The 20,812-nt window shown below is 45.5% G+C and overlaps 1 protein-coding gene across 1 annotated transcript in view; it reads left to right on the forward strand.

The window, feature by feature from the left end:
• The first annotated feature begins 285 nt into the window (after positions 1–285).
• OLFM3 (olfactomedin 3) overlaps positions 286–20,812 on the forward strand; it is a 239,231-nt gene continuing 218,704 nt past the window's right edge. Inside the window, exon 1 of the mRNA XM_084851719.1 lies at positions 286–528. Within this exon, the coding sequence (XP_084707845.1) occupies positions 460–528 (69 nt within the window). The 5' untranslated portion in view covers positions 286–459. The remainder of the gene's footprint in view (positions 529–20,812) is intronic.

Here is a 20,812-nt window from a genome sequence, read left to right on the forward strand (position 1 = left end):
GTGGGCGAGCGGGAAGCAAACGACCCCCTGTCCCCACAGCGCGTCTGACCTCCTCGCTGAGGGCGGCGGCGTCGACGTCACCTCGGCGCGGGCTCGCCTCCCGCGCTCCTCTGGGGTCCGGACAAACTTTTCTCCGGGCTGGGCGGGCTGGTGCGGCGGAAAAGGGGAGGGGTCTCCGGCGGGGCGTGCGCCACGGCCAGCCCGCCCGCCCGCCTGGACTGGGCGCCCGCCGCCCGCCCGCCCTTCCTCCTCCTCCTCCTCCTCCTCCGCGCCGCCGCCCTCTCCGCTCCAAGAAGGATGCCTGCGGAATGAGTGAGCGTCCCCCGGGCTGCCGCCGCCGCCGCCGCTCACAGCATTCTGGCTGTGGCGGGCGGGCGTGCAGAAAGTGGAAGCGCGGTCCCTGCAGTGACTGAATGAAGGAGGAGAGCCGCCGCCGCCGCCGCCAGCTCCGGGATCAGCATGCAGCCTTTCGCCAGCGCCCGCAACCTCTTGCTGCTGGCGCTCCTGGCCGGGCTGGAGCCTTCCAAGGTAGGAGACGGAGGAGCCAGGTCCCCCCCCCCGCCCAGAAACGGTCATTAGGCTCAGGTGTCTTTCCGTCCTTCGCGCACTTTCTCCCCCCCCCCTCCCCGCGATCCTTTGCCTGGGTATCTCTGCAACTCTCCCTCCCTCTCTCTCTCTCTCTCTCCCCCCCCCCCCGCCTAGCCCTTTGGAATGTGCCTCGGCGGCAAGTTGTCGCTTGGAAAAAAGCCATCCCCGCCGTCGGGATGAAGGAGGCAATGCGGATCTCTGGGGAGAGATATTCGCTTTGGAGGTGGCGAGAGGGGAAAGAAGGAAGGAAGGAAAGAACGAGAGAAAGGAAGGAAAGAAGGAAGGAAGATTAGGATCCCCCCCCCCCCGCGCGCGCGCGCTCCGGTGCATCCTTTTGTCATCCGATCTACGATGCTCTGTAGTTTTGCCAGAAGGGGAGGAACCCTGGTCGTCTGCTTCTGCAAACACGCATTGAGCCCGGCTGGGTTTATTTGTTTTAACACGCGACGTGTGTGCGTGTTTGTCACCGTGCGATGTTGGCAACAATGCCAACAACACTGCGAGACTGCAGCTTGCCTGCCCCGAAGCTGGAACGATTATGGTGCTCTTTTTTTTCTTTTTCTTTTTTACCTCTTCTTCTTTTTAAAATAGCCTGATAACAACGCGGACGCTGTTTCTGGATTACTTGCCAGGCTCTAGTAATGTTGTTGGGATTCCCTCCTTCGCCACCCCCCAGTCTTACTATACACGGGGGGTTTTGAGGGGGGGGGATTAGCTACATAGAAATGAGGCGGGTGATGGATAGGTTAGAACCGGATGAGATTAGTTTCCCCCATGGGGACAATGCCATATCTGTTGAACTCTGGACGCTGTCCCAGCCCTAGTGGGGACTGACACTAGAACAGCCGAGCAATGGAAAAGGGGAGGGTTATTTATAGCGAACAGGGAATGCATCAAAGACTCAGCCCTTCCAAGCAGGGGTAGCACCAGCATCCTTCCAAAGGGGGAGAAAAGAAAAGGAAGGCATGTGCCTTTTTATATCACAGGGAAGAAAAAGGCTGGGCTTTCCTTTGCCTCTGGTCATGTGCAACCGTGCTTGCCCCCAAGTTGCACAAGAGCGTCATTATTATTTTTTTAGTTGCGGTTCTACGATCAAATGAAATTTGCTCCAGAGTTGAACGACAGCCACATATATATATATATATATATATATATATTTCTCATGATGCTAGTGTCTGGCTTAGCTGGGAATTTGAAAACCGTTCCATCAGACCCTGAAAGTGAGACTTGTCTAAAGCCATTAGGAAAGGATGCCTGAAGTGGCATAGGCCTGATGATGTGCGTTTCCTGCTCGGCATTAACCCCAAGTCTCTTAGCAGATGATTGGCATTGTGTGAAATCTGTGGGTGACCAGATAGATAAACAGATAGATAGGAAATACATTTGAAAAACTACTAGCCATCACTGGCCCTCCACATTGTGGTCTCCACATTGTATGTTGGTGTATGCTTTATAGAGGCATTTGAAGTGCAAGACAAAGACGGTGGACTCTTTTCAGCACTTGTAAACAGCGTTTTGTGTCTTGTTAGATGTCACATCTGTTCACATTGGTATCATGCAATGTAGGTTGTGTGGAGTAAATATAGGAACAGTCCTCAAACTGGCAATTGAGCTAAAACTTCAAAGCAATTTACTCAGAATCACTATTTACATAATGGTGTGGGGGTGAGCCACACACTGTAAATACAGGGTAAATCTTTACTGGGGAAACTGTGTGCTTGTGGGAGTGTTGATTTCATGGAAGCTTCATCTTTTTGCTGACCATGAATTTGTCAAAAACATTTTGATGAAAGACCATGATGAATAGTAACCATGGATGCATTTTATGCTTAAGGTTAAAGGAGCTCAAAACATGGGACATAGCTACGCCTTGGTACTGAAAAAGCATTTGGGGGTTCAGCCTTGGTGAGTGTCTTACAGACAGTGTTAGCCACTCTATGGACAAGAGTCATAATCACATCTGTCCGATGCCTGATTTGGGGAGGGATGTCTTTATTTGAGCCAGTTGCTCTCAGTTTCCTCATCTGTAAAATAGATGTTGAATATATATAGTATCAATTTTCTACCTTGCATATTTTTTTGAGAAGATATACAGTATCAAAAAAAATCTAAAAGTTGCTGTTGTGAGCAGTAAAGAATAGCGAGAACTTATACAGTCATTCTAGAATAGCCTTCCACAACCAGACCCCACCCCAGATGTTTTGGACTACAATTCCCATCATTCCTGGCCAGTGGCCATGCTGGCTGGGGCTGATGGGAGTTGAAGTCCAAAACATCTGGAGGACCCCAGGAAAGGCTGCCCTAGAATAAGAGGTTTGAGAGATATGACAGTACTGCTATAAATAAATAAATAAATAAATGAGTGTTTTAAAGTTACTTCCAGTAACTGTATTAATCTGCTGTAGCAAAAACAAACACCCAAACGCAAGCCGAAGAGTTCTCTCAAAGCTTAAAAACTAACATAGGTATTGTGCCATCAGCTTTCATGGACTACATTCCATTTCATCAGACTAATGAAGTGGTCTAAGACAGTTTCTCTCTTTTTTGCTCCCTCCTACATAAATATAAAAGAAAGGCGTGAGGGGAGGGATGTTAAAACTGTGAGGCCAAAATGTTTAGAAGTAGGTGTATCCTAATCTATGCAGAACATAGATGCATTCAAGATCCAGGCAAAACAAGTTCAGACTACACATTGTCTAACAGATGACTGGAAATGTCCAGTCTCCCGACTGTTTTTCAATAAAAATCAGGCATGGGTAGTTACAATTTTGAGTGGAGGGAGGAGCTGCTTTACCTGGCTGTAATTTTCTCCTCAGAATTTCACACACACACACACACACACTACTTTTTCACCAACAGGGAAAAAGAAACTGGTAACCATATCTTTAATCCCAAGAGGTGGAAAAGCGAGTATGAACAATTTTGAGGAGAAAAACAGCAAGTGGGTGGTTGAGTGGGAAGGGAAAACAGCTCCTTTCCAGCTGCCATTTGTCTGCTCCTGATAGCGGCCTTCCACTGCTACTTTTCACTGTGTTTTTAAAACAAAACTAAACAGGGAAACTGTTATATGTGTTTGCGCTTATGTTTAGCTTGGTCCTTAATTATCTGTGATATGCTCCCAGGTACACTGTGACAGAAAAGCCCCCTCATACTGGTGAGCCACTGGCATAGATGAGGCACAAAAAAGGAATGGATGCACTTTTTTATCTCACTGCTGCAAGCATTTGTGGCAGTGCTTTTTGCTATACAGGGATTATGGCAGTGGCCTCTCATTCTGTCTGTGGCACTTCAGAAGATGTCAAAAGGTTAGGGGAAGGCTATTTTAACATTGCAGAAGGGGTTGAACTGGCCTCAGTGTTATTATAGTGTTATGATTTTATGTAAAGCACCTGGGGGATCCTTCTGGATTGAACAGCAGGATAGAAATTAAATGAAGAAAACTGAAGAATTTCTAAGGCTAAAGTTGTCTAAACCTAAACAGAGAACATCAAGAACAAAATTAGAGACTTCACTAAGCAGGACTTTTCAGTAGCGTTTGTCAGTAAAGTTTTCGTGTGTGTGTGTGCATGTATGTATATATACAGTATAGTACACCAGTTTCTGGGGAACATGGGCGGGAGGGTGCTGTTGCACTCATGTCCTGCTTGTGAATTTCCTGTGTGGAGCTGGTTGGCCACTGTATGAACAGAATGCTAGACTAAATGGACCCTTGGTCTGATCCAGCAGGGCTTTTCTTATATATATGTCCACATATCAAATTGATAGTATTGAGAATTGTAGGTTTGCCCTTTTTTTTTAGTAGCTAACCCAAACCTGACAGTTTATCTTTGGGTTATGTGATGTGAACACATCATATCACATTTATTTCTGGATGCAATGAGTGTTTCTCTTTCCCTTTAGGGTTATTATACTTTACAGCAGCCTTTCCATACCTGGCGATCTCCAGATGTCTTGAACTACAACCCCCATCATCCCTAGCCAACCTGGTCAGGGGAGGATGGGAGCTGTAGTCCACATCTGGAGGACACCAGGCTAGGAAAGGCTGCTTTACAGTAACACGGGGGGAAAGGAGGTCGTGGTAGTGGTAGCAGTGGTGGTGATGCATAAATCCTCAAAAGACTGTCAAACTGTCTGATAAACTTGTGCTTATCTGTAGTGACAGATGCCCTACTCATACCTGTCATATCCATTTATACCTGTCATATCCATTTACAGCTTTACCCAGATAAACTACACATCACAGTAGAGTATACATGTTTTGCTGAATAACATTGTTCTGTAACATGCATCATGTAGGTACACAAATGTTGCTCTGAATCCATCATAATTTCTTTTGTTAAGAGGGCTCAAATAGATTCTCAGAAACAATAGATGATTTCTCAAGTTCCAGAAATCTAAGGCATCTGAATCCTTAGATGCTGGGATGGCGTTCCATCTTTTACAATTAAGATTGGCAAAGTGTTTATGTATCGCCACCTCATGGTGATCTATGTTACTGGGTTGGAGGAGAAACCCTAATTAAGGTCCTTTTATACTGGTTCCATTTTTTATTAACTCATTTTCTACAGAGGCATAAATTCAGGGCTAGGTTAAATCCCCCCCTTTCAATATAGCAGGGTATTGACTGCACTTAGACATTAATGAAACTGTAGCACTAATTAATTCTGCAAGTTTTAAATGCTGATGAATGTGCAGCCGTTTTATTTCAATGCTCCTGCTGAAATGTCACATGTATTAATTAGCCTCTGATTACAACTTCCATTTTTAGAATAATATGTAAGGGGGGAAAATCTCATTATAATAATGTGCTTCAGGGATGTTCTTTTTCTCAGCCTATTGCTGAGATCTTGGGCATAAAGCCAAACCGAGTGAAAGGATTGCAAGGAGAAACATAAAAAGAAATACTGACCATTACACTCTAATTCTGATAACTTGAAAGAGTGAAATGTTCAAAATCTGGAAATTCCTAAGCGTTGCTGCTAGATGGCATCTCTGTGCTATTTTTTGCAGGAGGATAATGCTTCTGCTGACCTTGGTGCTCTATGTACAGCAGGTAGGCTTGTGCTACAAAGATCACTCAACGCAAGCTGTCATTCAATCATAACTAAATCACTCCAGGAGAACAGAAGGAACCATCTCAATGTTGAGGTACCCTAGACTGAAGGTGAAGATAAGAATCAGCTTATAGCAGGTCATAAGTCATCCCAGTCCAGAGATCCCATGCAGGTGAGAGGACTCCAGTGCGTACATGGAGTTCCCCTGCAAGGGCTTTCCCATTCAGTTCATTGGAGGGCTAGTTCCATGCACACAAATGGATATGTGTATGGAGATGCCCATCATGCCCAGCCAGCAGTGCCAGTAGAGACTGGGGGGGAGGTGGCAGTTGTACTCTGACTAGGGGTGTTGGAGAAATCCACAATGGAACCAAATGAGTTCGTATTTTCATGAATCTGACCCACAGATTCTGCAGTGGACTGGCTCTTTCCCTGTCAGGCAAATTCCACCAACTTGAGGACCAGTTTTTTAAATAACCTGAATTTTGCGCAAATTTTGTCATAGAAAAATACAATTAAAAAAAAAAAAACCAGCCAAAAATGTGCATTCCCCCCGTAGGCGAAAGCATGAAAATGCACATTTATGAGAATTTGCGCATTTTCGCTTGTGGGAAATTGTGCATTTGCACAAATTTGAAAACAAATTCAAATCTGATTCCATTGATGGGTGGGCAATGGAACGAAAGCCACCTGACAATCAGCAAAACACAGCCAAAAAAGATTTTACACAATCTGTACAACCCTAACTCTGACACATCTGGAGAGGACTAGGTTGGGGTAGGCTGGGCTGCAGCATTGCAACACACCTGGGTTTCTGGTCTAGGCATTAATCTTCTTTGCAAAATGATGTCCTGGACTCAAGCAACTGGGAACTTCTGAGGCATGTGGCAAAATCCCTACGTGTGATTACTTACCATAGGAATAAGCATGAATTAAACCACAGTCTAGCACACCCTTCCCCAACCTGGTGCCCTCTGGAGGTGTTGGACTGCAGCTCCCAGCATCCCTTAGCCAAAACATCTGGAGGGCACCAGTTTGGAGAAAGCTGGTCTAGCACTATGTGAACATGCTGGAACAAGCCAAAGGAAAGCAACGGGGTTGCACAGCCATCCTCCTTCCACGTTGCTGGGAGAAGGACTTTGGTAGCATTTAGTTTTGTCATTACGTACGAACCAAACATTGTGGCTTTTAAGAGGAACTGGTTAAACAAGCCAGCTTCATAGCCCACATTTTGAAATTGGCTTGTTTAGAAACTGACCAGAATTTGTTTGATTGAAGGATATACTTAATCTGGCTCACTCACCTTCCTTCCTGATGGGATGCCAGGGAGGCCATAATATTGCTGGCTACTGAACATTTTGTGCAGTGCTGTGGGAACATGTGTGTTGAGAGGCATGAGACAACGTCTGGTTAGGTTGTCATTGCGTTGCATGACATATGAGGCCATTCTTTTTGAGAGTCAGGTAGATCCTAGCTAAGATAGGCACGCCGTGTTGTACTGGGTGATTTTTCAAAATAGGTGTCTTCCTCTTGTCAGAAAATTGCACCCACATCAGCCATTGCATAATTTAACTATGACAGATAGATACAGTAGTGCAAGTACTTTCTCCTGTTAATACAAAAGCCTGACGACAACAACAACTCCTCCACACAGAAGTTAAAATGCCACTTTTTTATTCTTGTTTGATGGACATTTTTTGCATGGTGGATTCATGTGGCTATATTGCTCAAGTGGAGATTGCAAGTATCATATGATATCTGGCTAATCTAAAACACTTATCATATGTTGGTTATCGCAGAAAGGGTTTTCCTCTCTTGCCTCAAATATGCATCAATCAAAGATTAGCACATGGTAATCATTCAATAATCCCTTTGCAAATGCTGGATAAATTCACCGGTTGCATTGGTGTCATTTCCCTCCCCCTTCCAAAAAAACCCCTGTGTCCTCTTCCTCCAATATGAATCAGTCAAAGATTGCTGCATGCATGGTAATCACTCAATAATTCCTCTGCAAATTCCGGATGAATTCACAAGTTGCATTGGTGTCATTCCTCCCCGCCCCCCTGCAAACCCCCCCCCAACAACCCTGTGACTTTTTCCTAAGTATAGTGATTGCAGCCAATTGGGAATCAAGATGTGAGTGTGATGGTCAGGACACCATGTAGCAAAACAGATCTGGCTATGTGACAACATTGTGAAGCCAATTCAGAGTGAGGGCACCTGCATCACATCGCCCTTCTCTGAGTGGGTTTCAGGATGGAGGGGAGCCCTGCCATCTTGCACTGGGAACAATTTTGCTCTCTTTCAAGCCCCCCTGATCACAAACATGGGGCGGGTACTTTTCAGGCCAGATGAAAGTTTTCATGAAAAGCACTCCATCAAAATGTTTTGCTCAGCCCTACTTCTCACATGTTTACATAGAAATATTTACAACTTTCTATCATGTCATTCCATAACATCAACCAGCCATGTCTGAAGCCATCGGGAGCTAAATAAAGCCCTTCTTTCTGCATAAAAAGGTGTTTGTGAAACGTCTGATAGGTCACAATATGTGGCCAGTGAGCTGTATTGGGCTTTGTGGACCATAATCTTGCAGACCATTTTTAGTCAATGTGTGTCTCCTTTAATGCTGTGATCCTGTAAGTAAAGTCCTTATGCCACATGACCAAAGGTGAAGACTACGTTTACTCTGACCCCTGAGTGACATAAGATGGCCACTTATGCATCACCCCAAAAGAGGACAAAAGAGGGTGCTGATTTGCATATGCTAATGTATATGTATAGATGCAAATTTACAAGCAATGTCTAGAATTTAAACAGTACAATAACCTATCATAGTGGGGAAGACTGTGACCTTGTGACCTATGAGCTTTTCTACATGAGGCATTTATTGTGCACTCATGATTCTTTATTCACGGTTATTTACAGACTTTTTAGATGACACTGTGATCCTCCAGTTTTGCTTCTGTTTTTCAGAGCACTTTCCCAGTTTTTTTTTTTAGAATGGGGGAAATTGGGTGTTATTTCTTACCACCCTGTTTCTCCTTGTGTACTTGAGCTATTCCGCTACAGCACAGCTCCATCTAAAGGTTATGTAGTGGAAAAGCAGGAAAGGACAAGCTCTTTGTGTAGAGCTTGGATCTCAATTCTTTGATGAAACCAAAAGTAGATACAGCAATTAACAGCCTCATGTAGAACAGCTCTGTGTACCTGCTTAATCTGCTGTCCAGGTGCTGTTGATGGGCAACTTCAAGGTCCAGCTCTTCTTTCTGATGGTTCTTTATCTTTTTAGTAGACTAAGACTGTGCAGCCCTTCAAATGGAGGACAGTCCTCTATAAATTTGGACACACAGGCACTCTAAAGAGACACTCACCAGTACTGAAGCTGGACTAAGAGAGAGAGGCTACGTGAAGCTAAGGGACCAAGGGGAGTCTGTGTTATAGCACATGCTTGTCGTAAAGAAAGTCAGAGGTTCCGTTCCTGGCATCTCTAGGTAAAACAATCTGAGGAAGCAAAACTGGAAGAACATCTGGATGCAACCCTAGAGAGCTGCTGCCACTCAGAGGAGACCATTCTGGGCTGCTAGGTGGGCTCATTCTAAGGTGGCTTCATATGGTCAGGACTGCCTCAGACGGTGCCCAAGAGACAGGAAAAGGTGAATGTGGAGAACCCAAAACTCACAGTTAGCTATCTGGAATCATAGTACTTTTCCTTTTACTTCCAATGTTAGTTAGCATTAGGCCTGTTTTGATAGAAGGACTTCTTTTCTCCAGGCTCTGAAGCAGCTAGTTCGAAAGAAGGTTTCTCTCTTTGACTGATAAGTCAAGGAGAGCACTCCCCTAACAGACTGTTGGCAAACAGACCTGAAAACTGGTTCTTGAGGGGTGGAAGGGAGGTAGTTCTAAAGGTCTGAACAAAACACAGTGGCTTGCTTCCTCAATCTCTGTGAGGATGAGGGAGCCTTTGTAGCTTCAGAAAATGTCAGTCTGCTGCTGCAGCATGCATTGGATTTCCAGACTGTGTTTTTGATTGGGGGATGCAAGAGCTCCTCTCTCACACACAGCTCGGTAAGTGGGGAAAAGGCTGGATTGTGTTCTCAGATGCCCATTTAGATTTGCACCACTTTTGTCCGAACACTTGCCTTGGTATGCTCTGAACATAAGAACACAAGAAGAGCCATGCTGAATCAGACCAAAGGTCCATCTAGTCCAGCACTCTGGGCCCCATCTACATGAGCCTTTTACTCTGGGGCAGCTGCGAGTTGAGGTCCTTCGGGACAGACGACTCAGTCTCCGCTTTGCAGCCATCCGTGGTTTTCTCCCGGAAAATGCGGATTTCCAAGGAGGCATTTTGCTGCAATGTTTTTCATTTGCCGCGGCTGCAAACCATCTGTCCCTTCCCCAAACTGACTTTGCATTTTATAGTGGGCATGTTGTAGGCGTGCGTAGTGCTTGTGTCACTCTGTGACACCCCTTTACACACACACACGTCCCTTCACAGCTGCGCAGCTACGGAGGCACAGAGAGGTGTTTTCATTTATTTAATCACACTTTCACACATTTTTACAGCTTCGTATCTTCGCAATGGTTGCTTTTGGACTCAGTGCTCAAGGGCCACGGGGTCTTGGAGGAGGACCAACTTTGCTCCAGCCACCATTTCGGAGTGATGGGTAGGCACATACTGCTCACACCTTGTGAGTGCAAACCATCAGTAGAGTCGTGGGCTGGGGAACTGCCACACAGTTGGCGTGGAAATGAAGGAGCACAGAACAGCCACTTTTTACCTAACAAGGGACACAGCAGGATCCCTAAAATACAAAACAGCCACTGAAGTGTCACACCCCCATCCTCACGGGACAGCACAGCTGTGGATTAAAATATAATGGCAAAAAAGGCACTGCAGAGTCTGTTAGGGAAGCCCGCAGTAAATCGTGGGTGTATTCCAGCAGAAGCTAATTCAAAGCTGAAATGCGCAGTTGCGATGGAGTGAAAGGTGCCATGTAGATGGGGCCCTGTTCATACAGTGGTCAACCAGCTGCCCACAGGAAACCCACAAGCAGCACATGAGTGCAACAGCACCCTCCTGCCCATGTTCCCCAGCAACTGGTGTACATAGGCATACTGCCTCTGATACTGGAGGCAGCGTATAGCCATCAGGACTAGTAGCCATTGATAGCCTTCTCCTCCATGAATTTGCCCAATCCTCTTTTAAAGCTATCCAAATGGGTGGCTATCACTACATGTGCTTTAAGTATGTAATGCAGAGGCAGGCAGCTTGGATCCCTCCAGATATTTTGGATTACTACACCCATAAGCCCCAGCCGACATGGCCAATGGTCAAAGAATTGTGGGAGTTTTAGTTCAAAACATCTGGAGGGTTGCCTTCCCCTGATCTAATGAGAGCAGGGTGAACCCCAACAAGGGAACTCTCTAGAGAAATCTGTGTATTCATGTCTGAGCATCACTTTTCTGCAGAATTTCTAAGCATTGTTAGAGAAGTGAAGGCTGGAAAAAAAATCCTCAGGATAAATGGCAGTCGTGGGGGGAGAGAAAAAACTCTGGTTTATTCCAGAGATTTTTAGAAAATGGGGGAGGATTTTTTTTCCTGAAGATTTCCAGTTTTTTTTAAGTCTTCTAGTATCTAGATATTGTTGTCCCCTCCTTTCACAAGATTACACCAGAATTTGGGACCAGAGTCCAGAGGTTCCTCAGATCTCTGGACCTCAGTGACTTTTGACATAGGAAGAAAACATATTCTGGTAAATTCACTTCAGTAATGTATCAAGATTCTGTACAGGAAGGAACCGTGGAAACTTTGAGAACTTCTAGATGGGGCTATTTACTCTGCAACCACCCTGCCTCATTCATGGATTTGCATGGATTAGCTGAGGAGGGGGGTGCTTGGGAGGGTGTGTGTGAATGGAGGTGGGGTGAAGTGTGTGTGGATGTGCATCTCTGTGTGAATGATGTGTGGTGGCCTTGCCACTTTGGCCTCTGGGCATACCACTGCTGGCATGTGGCCTGCAGGAGGTTTCCTGGGTTGCGATCTGGCCCTTGGGCTGCAAAAGGTTCCTCACCCTGCTCTAGAACAAGGAAAATAAGCAAGTAGTAGTAGTAGTAGTTGTTGTTGTTTTAAAAATGCTATCCTGCCTTAGGATTATTTAAAAAAATGATCAAGGGGATGCACAGGTAAATAACAATTTGAAAATGCAATAAATATTAAAAACTCCATAATAATCAGCAAACAACCAGAAATAGCAGGTGTAATAAACACACACACACATCTAAATGCATATATGGGCAGATAGCCCTGTGAAGAGCATTCTAAAGGTGAAGTGCTACTACAAAAAAGACCATCTCACCAGCTGATACCTATCTAAACTCTGACAGTGGGGGAACCCAGAGAAGGCCCCTAGATTTGATCTTAACCAGGGCTGGGCAACATGAGGTCCTTGGTCTAATTTCATGTATCCTTGGGCCTAATTTCATGCAGGCTGGCAGGAGGGGAAGAAGCCTAGAGGGAGAGAAGTAGGGGAAACCAACATGGACAGAGTGATGGAAGGAGTGGGGGATGCCCTCTGCAAGCAATCGGTTCAGACCTCTGGCAAGGGTGACAGGAGCAGGCCGTTCTTTAGGTACTTCGCTCAAAAGCCATATAGGGTTTATAGATTAAGACCAGCAGTCTGATTTATGTCTTGAAATGGAGAAGCAGGCAGTGAAGCTGTTTTATTATAAAAAACCTATTTCAACGCTTTGGTATACTTTGATTTAAGGTATTTTGTTTAAAGTATATATTTCTACCTCAGATTTAATTCCACAACGGCTCTGGAGTCATGGGACATGAATTCTAGGATCTTGCCAGTTAGCTGTGCACCACCATACTTTTATTCATTGCTAGTGAACGTAGCCTGATCGGTAGAGAGGACAACAGCGAAGGGCTGTTGCTCAGTGGCAGAGCGCCTGCTTTGCATGCGGGAAGTCCCAGGTTCGATCCCTGGGATTTCCAGGTAGAAACTCCTGCCTGAAATTCTGGAGAGCTGCTGCCGGTCTGTGTAGACCAACCTTCCCCAATGTGGCGCCTTCCAAGTGTTTGGGACTACGACAACCATCAACCCCAAGCAGCACTGCCGATGGTTAGAGATGATGGACATGGTGGTACAAAACATCTGAAGGGCGCCACGTTGGTAAAGGCTGGTGTGGACAGTATTGAACAAGATGGACCAATGGTCTGACATGGTAGAAGGCAGTTCTCTATGCTCCCACTATTGATGCAACGAACAGCTATGCCATTGGCCATGCCCACACCCTCATGCCCCCCCCCGTTAATGTGTTACTAGGAGGTTGTGGGCAGAAACCATGGGAAATGACTACCACACAGTGATGGCAACGTATGAATCAGCTCCTAGGCACCTCGTAAGCTAGAATGTTGTATTTATTCACAACACTGCTTCTGTGTGGAAAAAATGGCATTTCAAGTGTCTCCAGATTGCCTCGCTGACCTTGAGTGGGTCACTGGAAGACAGGACAAAATAATTCAGTCTCTGTGTCCATTTCATTCTCTGCTGAGACGGCCAACAAAGTGCCAGAAAAGGTGATAGATGTTGGGATACTGACACATGGTCAGGAGAAGCAACAGTGCTTGTTTTGTGAAAGTTGTTTGAACGGGCACCATGTGAACACTTTCAATTACTGTTGTGCCGAAAATTTCTTCCACTTTTTTATTTTTTTTACTATGCTCATTCAATTTGATAGAAAAGAAATTGCTTTCGAAAAGAAATTAAGGGAGCAATCCTATCCAGATAGGCGGCCGCCTGTCCAAAGCAGGGCAGGAGAAGCACAGAGGGGATCGTTCCCTCCACGCTTCTCCTGCCCTGCTTTTTTGGCTAGACAGCTGATTGGGGCTGTCTAGCCATGGTAGCACAGAGCGGGGAGGGAGGCTGCTGTACAACATACAGGATGCGTCGTACCAGCAGTTACGTTCTCCCCGCCCTGGAACGCCCCCAGCCCTCCCCTTTCTGGCCGCTCCATGCTTCTCTTGCAAGTGTGGAGGATGGGGCTGCTCCGTACTGCCTTGGAGGCAGTGCAGAAGTGGGGAGAGGTCAGTTCTCTGGGAAGTGACCTTGGAGCACAGGCTCTGAGGTCCGTTCCCAGAAAACAACATATCCTGTGGCCGTCTAGCCGCTGTCGAGCGGACATAGGATTGCTCCCTAAATGGTGAAGAAATTTCAGAGAAATGCTCATGGGTTGGGGTTGGGTTTCTTGGGCTTCCCTTACTTAGGAGGTGGCTGAGGAGTGAGCACAAGTGTCCTGTTTTTCACTGTACAATCATCTCTCTGGCAGTCTGTAGCCTCCACAGCTTCCTACACGTCAAATTAATACACCACGGGATAATTTCTCCCATAGGGCTTTTGCAGATCAGGATGTGCAGGCAGCCTGGGAGGCTAGCTGTGATTAAGTAAGCTCAAAAACACCACACAAATAAATGATAAAACATCCTGAATGAGGCAAAATGAGGGAAGCCTCTTTCATGGGGAAGAAAACGTTCAGGAAATTGGAGGACAGGTTTTGGCAGAGCACTAAGTCCACCTCATCGCTGGAGGTGGACGCAACACTGCCCCCCACATAGCGGTGGATGCAAACTGGGGGCCAGCCTGCCAAGACAGCTGATGCTGTTGCAGCACAAAAAAATCCAAAAGTCTTACAAAAAAGAAAGAAGCTGTGCTAGAAGCCCTGCCAATGGGGACCCTGCCTGGGAGAAACCGTTGAGAGTTTCTCCTCCTGCTGGAGAAATTCAAGTGAAATTGTCTCCCAGATGTCTCTGCCCACATGTAAGGTGGAGAATTTCAAGAGGCCACTTGCACACAGCTTTGCTTTCATTCATTAGTACAGCCTTCCCTAACTGGTTGCGCTCCAGATGCATTGGACTACAGCTCTCATCATGTCCAATCAGCATCAGGCTTTGAAAGCCTCACTCTACCTAATGGATGGCCAGACTGTTTGGTGTTTACTGTGTGTTGCTCACCCCTTTTACAGAGGACAGTCCTCTATTTGAAGGGCTGCCAGGGGACTGTCCTCTATTTTGACGCTGTCCTCTGTTTCAAGGGCTGTCCAGTTTAAAGACAGCAAACCATCAGAAGGAAGAGCTAGCCCTTGAAGCTGCCCATCAACAGCACCCGGACAGCAGACTGAGCAAGGCACGCAGGACACCGTCTCCCACACTATGGTGAGATGTGCTGTATTTTTATTTAAACTACCGTCATTATTTCTAAATTTGCACATATATCGGCATAGGCAAATTTCATGCGAATCACTGTCCTCTTTTTTGGTCATACATTTCCTCTCTTTAGGATGATTTATAAGTGGCCATCCTAAGATCTCCTGGTCAGGACTGACATAGGAGCATAGGAAGCTGCATCGTTCCATTGTCCAGTATTTGTCCATCTAGCCCAGTATTGTCTACCCTGGCTGTATCCGGCCCTGCAAGGTCTCGGGCAGGGGATCTTTCACAGGCTCCTTTTTCAAACTGGGGAGGCCAGGGATTGAACCTGAGACCTTCAGCACATAAAACCAGTACTCTGACCACTAAGCTACAGTCTGTTCCCTCCTCTGATGCCCACGGAGGAACCATTGCCCAGGGCTGTAGGGGTCAGGCTGAAAGGTACCTGCAGTCCTAAGTAGGAGTGGACTGCATGATTTGGCAGGTATACAATAGAGGAACATGCAGTGGAAGTCCAAAGCCAGCCCCTTGGTCTGTACACTGTTTGAGGAGGAGACAAGGCTTCCATAGCTTAACCAGCATAGGTTAATGGAGGGGCTGTCGCCCCGTGGTAGAGCACAAACTTTGCATGCAGAAGGTCTCAGGTTCAATGCCTGGCAACTCCAGGTAGGACCAGAAAAGCTCCTGCCTGGAACCCTTGAGAGCCGTTGCAGTTAGTGTTGACGGTGCTGGGCTTGATGGAGCAATGGTCTGGCTCATTGTAAAGCAACTGCCTATGTTCCTGCTTTTTTGGTCAGGGAATCAATGACTTGGAGTGTTGTTCCAGTGCTTGTCTGTAGCCTACTGTGCACTGAAACAATCCCTTAAGGTGCTATGTGACCTAGCCCCAACTTCCCTGAAGGAGTTCTGTTCTCAATGAAAGGGGGGCACTCTGTTCCTGAAGTGTACACTCCAGTGTGTCTGTGATGTCTCCTGCTGCTTCTAGGACCAGTGTGGTGGTGAAGGTGGGATTCCCTGTGCTGCAGTACTTTCTGGGGAGGAATCGTTAGTATTTTGGGATCTGGGCAAGGTAACCTCCTTGGGGGTGTGGTATAGAGGAAGTACAACCCTTTAGGCAGTGGTTCTTGACCTCAGGTCCTCAGATGTTGTTGGACTACAACTCCCATCATCCCTGATCAGGTTCGTTTTCCTCTCCTGTGGAACTCTTGGCAAAAGGGCTGCCTCAGTGGCTCCTGCTTCTTGAGATTGGCCAGGAAGAGGGGTGTCTCCCTCCTCAAAATCTCAGGACACCTCTGCTGATGTAGAAATGTTTAGGTCTGGAGCTATGACAATAGAAAAAATCACTCCTACATTTGATAGATGAATGTAAAAATCTCGACATAATAATGCAGGGACATGCTTCTTAAAAGTGCAGGAAAGGAAGGTCCTTTTCATTTAGGTCCAGCGGTCTTCTGGACAGCTCTTCAGATATATACTTGCTCTTGGCATGACTTCAAGTGCTGTCCTCAGTAATGACTTTTTCTTGAATCATGGCTGGCTAGACTCATTTGGGGCATTTAGCAGAGTTATTTTACAACTGATGTTTTAATTTCAAAAGGCTTTTATTGTACATTTGGGAATTCGTGGTTTTTTTAAACATCTTTTCCCTTGGCATAAATAATAAAAAAGATTTAATAGCAAATGATTATTTAATATTGCATCAATGGTTATGGGGCATTTGTTTTAGATTCCATCAACTCTCTAGAAACGTTCTTTATAGTTTGCTTAGATTACACTTACTTACATTAACACTTGCTCATGCAAGTAGTATAATTTCCTCTTCAGGAGAATTCCTCTGTTATCTTCAGACGACCATATGGGATTTTGTTTTCCATGGGACTCATCAGATGTGAAAGACCACAACTGATTGAGCTATCTTATTCATCACAGTCATCCATTTTTTGTATATGGTTATTTCCATTTTTCAGACATATATATATGTCTATCAAATGGTGGGAATGGATATGAAAATGTGGCCATTTTTACCTCATCATTGGCCATGCTAGCTGGGGTTGAGGGGTTGAAGTCCAAAACACCACATTGGGGATCAGTGTTCCAACATGGTGTTCCAACAGACATTTCTCTTGGCACCTGCCAGACTCGCTGACCTTTCGGATTTTTATTTTACTCCTTAATTAATTTTTTTTCCACTGAGAGGCAGGCATGTTGCAAGGCAAAGTGCTGCCCTCCATTGCCATCTTTATTTGGGTTCACAAGAGTGTTTTTGTGTTTTGGAACTCAGACTCCCACCTCTGCCTCGTACATAGGTTCTTGGACAACTTACTTTTCTTTTAGTCTCACCATTTTGCCTTCTGGGCAATTAGTGTTTTCTCATGCCCACCATGGCAGCCATTTAAGAATGGGCAAGCCACTCATGGCAGCCATTTTGTGAGAGTGCTTCAACACGCTCCCAAAATTCCAAATGTGTCCACTGACCCAGAAAGTTTGGGAATGCCTAGGGTCATTGCCTTTGCATTTTGGCAGACCTCTAGTGACTGTAAGGCCTGCATGATGGGCAGAGGATTCTGCAGTTGTCATCTGCAGAATGGGGCCCAGCCTGGCATTTCAGACTTCAGAATTTTGAAACATGCAAATGAGGGGAGGGTGCAGGCTGCTGAGATCACAGAACCCCTGAACTGTGCACTGTGAGACTCATCCTGACTACTGCTCTTAGGCAGACGGGTCTTATCTGCCTAAGAGCAGCAGGGATGAAAATGCCACCCACCTCTGCAGCCTGGCTGGGAAGCTGTGGAGGAGTTTTCTACACTTTGGAGAATTTTGGAGAATTTTTCAAGATGGGGGTTTTGCCTTACAGATGAGACAGCAAAGGGTAAGTTTCTTTTCTTCTTTTTGAATGCCCTCCCCAACTTGGGCAGCAGGTCTTACACAGCCCAGCAGTATCCCATCCTCATTTCCCTGTAGCTTCCCAATGGGGATGAGCCTATGCCTTAGGATGGCCATGTGTCCTCTTTTAGGACTGTCCTCTATTTGAAGGGCTGCAAGAGTGTTGTCCTGTATTTTCAAGACATCCTCTATTTGAAGGGCTGCCCAGTCCAAGCCCATCATAAAGATAAAGTACCACCAGAAGGAAGAGCTGAGACTTGAAGCTGCCCATCAACAGCACCTGGGCAGCAGACTGAGCAAGGCACACAGGTCACCTGGTCACATTCTTCCATGCTATGGTGCTGTATTTCAACAACAACAACAACACCATCTAAATGTACATATATATTAGCATATAAATGAACACGTGCCAGTTGAATGAATATTGGTGCCTTCCTTTGTTCTCTTTTTTGATGAAGCATGTCCTCCTTTTTGGCAACTCATAAATGGCCACCCTCCTATTTTATTACTACATTTATAGCCCACCCTTTTTCCTCTTGCAAGGAACTCAAGGCAGCTCCCATAGTCCTCCTCTTCCCCATATTACCCATACTATATCATGATATACCATTATTGGGGAGGGGCATTGTTGGGGAGGGGAGGAGGTGGTGGCCCCGTCAAGGGTCCTCTGACCCTCCGTGTGCCATTTTCAGGGCACGCAGGAGGCTGCAGGGGAATCACGCCCATCTCCTTTCCACAGAGATGTCTGCCACTCTGTCAGCTGGAGGAGTTAAATCAGGGGTAGGTAACATTGTGCCCACAGGCTCCAATGTGCCTCCAGCCACCTTTCTTGGCACCCGCCATGGTGCCCTCCCCCTCCCCCCTTTTAAATGAACACATTTCCTTGCCAGCAGCTGGGATCATTTCTACGCAAAGTGAGAGCCCCCAGCTGTTGTCGTCTTCATTTCTCATGGATGCCTCTGGGCTACACGATGGGGCTCAGAGACGTTCCTAGGAAATGAAGATGGTGGGTGGCCGCAGGCTGATGCTTTCCTCTGCAGCATGTCCAGCCACCCCAAAAAAGGAGAGAAAAGAAAAAGATGCTGAAAACTGTGGCTGCAAAGGAGTTGTTTGGTGCATTGTGGGTCAGACACCCCGTCTGCCTTGTTCACAGTAATTTCTGCAAGGGACTTCTCCTTTGTGTCTAGCCATGCCTCACTTGGCAGCCATTTTGTGGTGGTGCCCACAATAGTTTCTCAAATTACCAGATGCGCCCATGGGCCTAAAATAGCTGTGTATCCCTGGGTTAACTGGATACCACTCAAATACATATCTGATATAGATATGAGCATTTCTTGATGCTGATGTATCTTTAGTGATGAATTGTGTGTGATATCAAATAGGGGTAAAATCATGTAAATATGATTCACTTTTTAATGTATTATTAAAAGCTTGTGCATGCTACTGTTTAGATTTCCATTTTGCATGCTACTATTTGATTTAAATTTCCATGTATTTTGTATTAAGATTTTTATCTATAACAAAGTAAATAATACAGAATAGAAGTTAAGGAGAGGACATTATTTTTACGATAATATCGACAAACATGATCTTTCACTGGCAGTGTAACCCTGTTTGCCTGTGTTGCTTTCAGATGCATGGGAGCAATCATTGCTATTTTTTTTTTTTAGGACTGGAATGCTGTTGGTGGAAGCCTTTTTTGAAAGAAAATAAACCAGATCTAGCGTATGTCATGGTTATGTAATGTTAATGGAATACTTTTGTCTGTGCTCTGTATATTCTCTGTATTGTTCTACAATCCACAGGCTCTCTTCCCACCCACTCCCTCTACCATAATGAGATACATTTTCCTAGTAGATACAAATGGGTAATTAAAATGTGCTAGAAAATAACTAACACATTCGAATATCTTGGTTATTCCTCATAGTGATTTTAGTATGAATGCTGCAGCCACCAAATGGATTTAATACTGCCACCCTCCATGAACCCACTCCAGTGAATAAGGGATTGAGATAAAGGGCTCTTACTCCTGTGAAAGTAGGTAGAGTAAGCATGAAACCCTATTCTCTGACAAGATCAAATGCTGCTGCTATCATAACACTTTTGAAAACTCAGATGTACACACACACAAAAAGCTTACAGAAAATGGTGCCATTATTGTTGATCACTTATGAGGCTTCCAAGGGTGGTGAGCAGTATTTTTTTTTTCACTTTTATAAACTTTTTAAAAAAGATAATGGGTGGAAAACTTTCCTTCCTTCCTTCCTTCCTTCCTTCCTTCCTTCCTTCCTTCCTTCCTTTCTTAGAATTGATTGCTAAAGGCACAATCCTATGCAATGCTTAGACAGAAAAAAAAGGCCTAAAGCTCCCAGCATGCCCCAGCCAGCATGGTTGGCTGGGGCATGCTGGGAGTTGCAGGCCTTTTTTCTGCCTAAACGTGCATAGGATTGCATCCTAAATGTCTGACTGCCCATGGCACATGTCCCTCATAACGTCCTCATATTAACACGCTTTGTGTAGGTTTTAATTGCCTGGTCCTAAATGAGCACTAGCAGCACAATCCACACCCCAGTTAAGATGAAGTCCTTTGATTTATGATTATTTAGTGCAACAGCCTTCATCTTAAACAGCCTAAACCAAAGCACTTCATTTTTACTGTGTTATTTACTAAGCTGAATGTTTCTGTCATCAAACATTATAATCAGACAGGTATTCAGCCAAACTTCAAACAGTGATGCTGTTTTATGTGTCTGCAGAAGTTGCCTTTCTACAGTTGTTCCAGCACCTTAATTATTTTGCTACAGCAGTAACTAAATTGCACATTTCCTGGAATTCTTAATGCTCGAAAACAAGACCCTGAGCACAGCCTCCCCTCATAAGGGGCCCTCCAGATGTGTCGGACTACAGAGTTGGCCATGCTGGCTGGAGATGATGAGTGCTCTAGTCCAACAAACCACATCTCAAGGGCGCAAGGAGCAGAATCTAATGGGGCACTTGCGCAACCACCAATTTTCTTGCACCCTGCCAATTCCCGTCCGCAAGCAACGCCCACCACTTGCAGAACAGAGAT

This window comes from Heloderma suspectum, chromosome 4 (genome assembly GCF_057233095.1).
Source record: "Heloderma suspectum isolate Gila_16-S chromosome 4, 16-S_ref, whole genome shotgun sequence".
NCBI classification, from domain to species: domain Eukaryota; kingdom Metazoa; phylum Chordata; class Lepidosauria; order Squamata; family Helodermatidae; genus Heloderma; species Heloderma suspectum.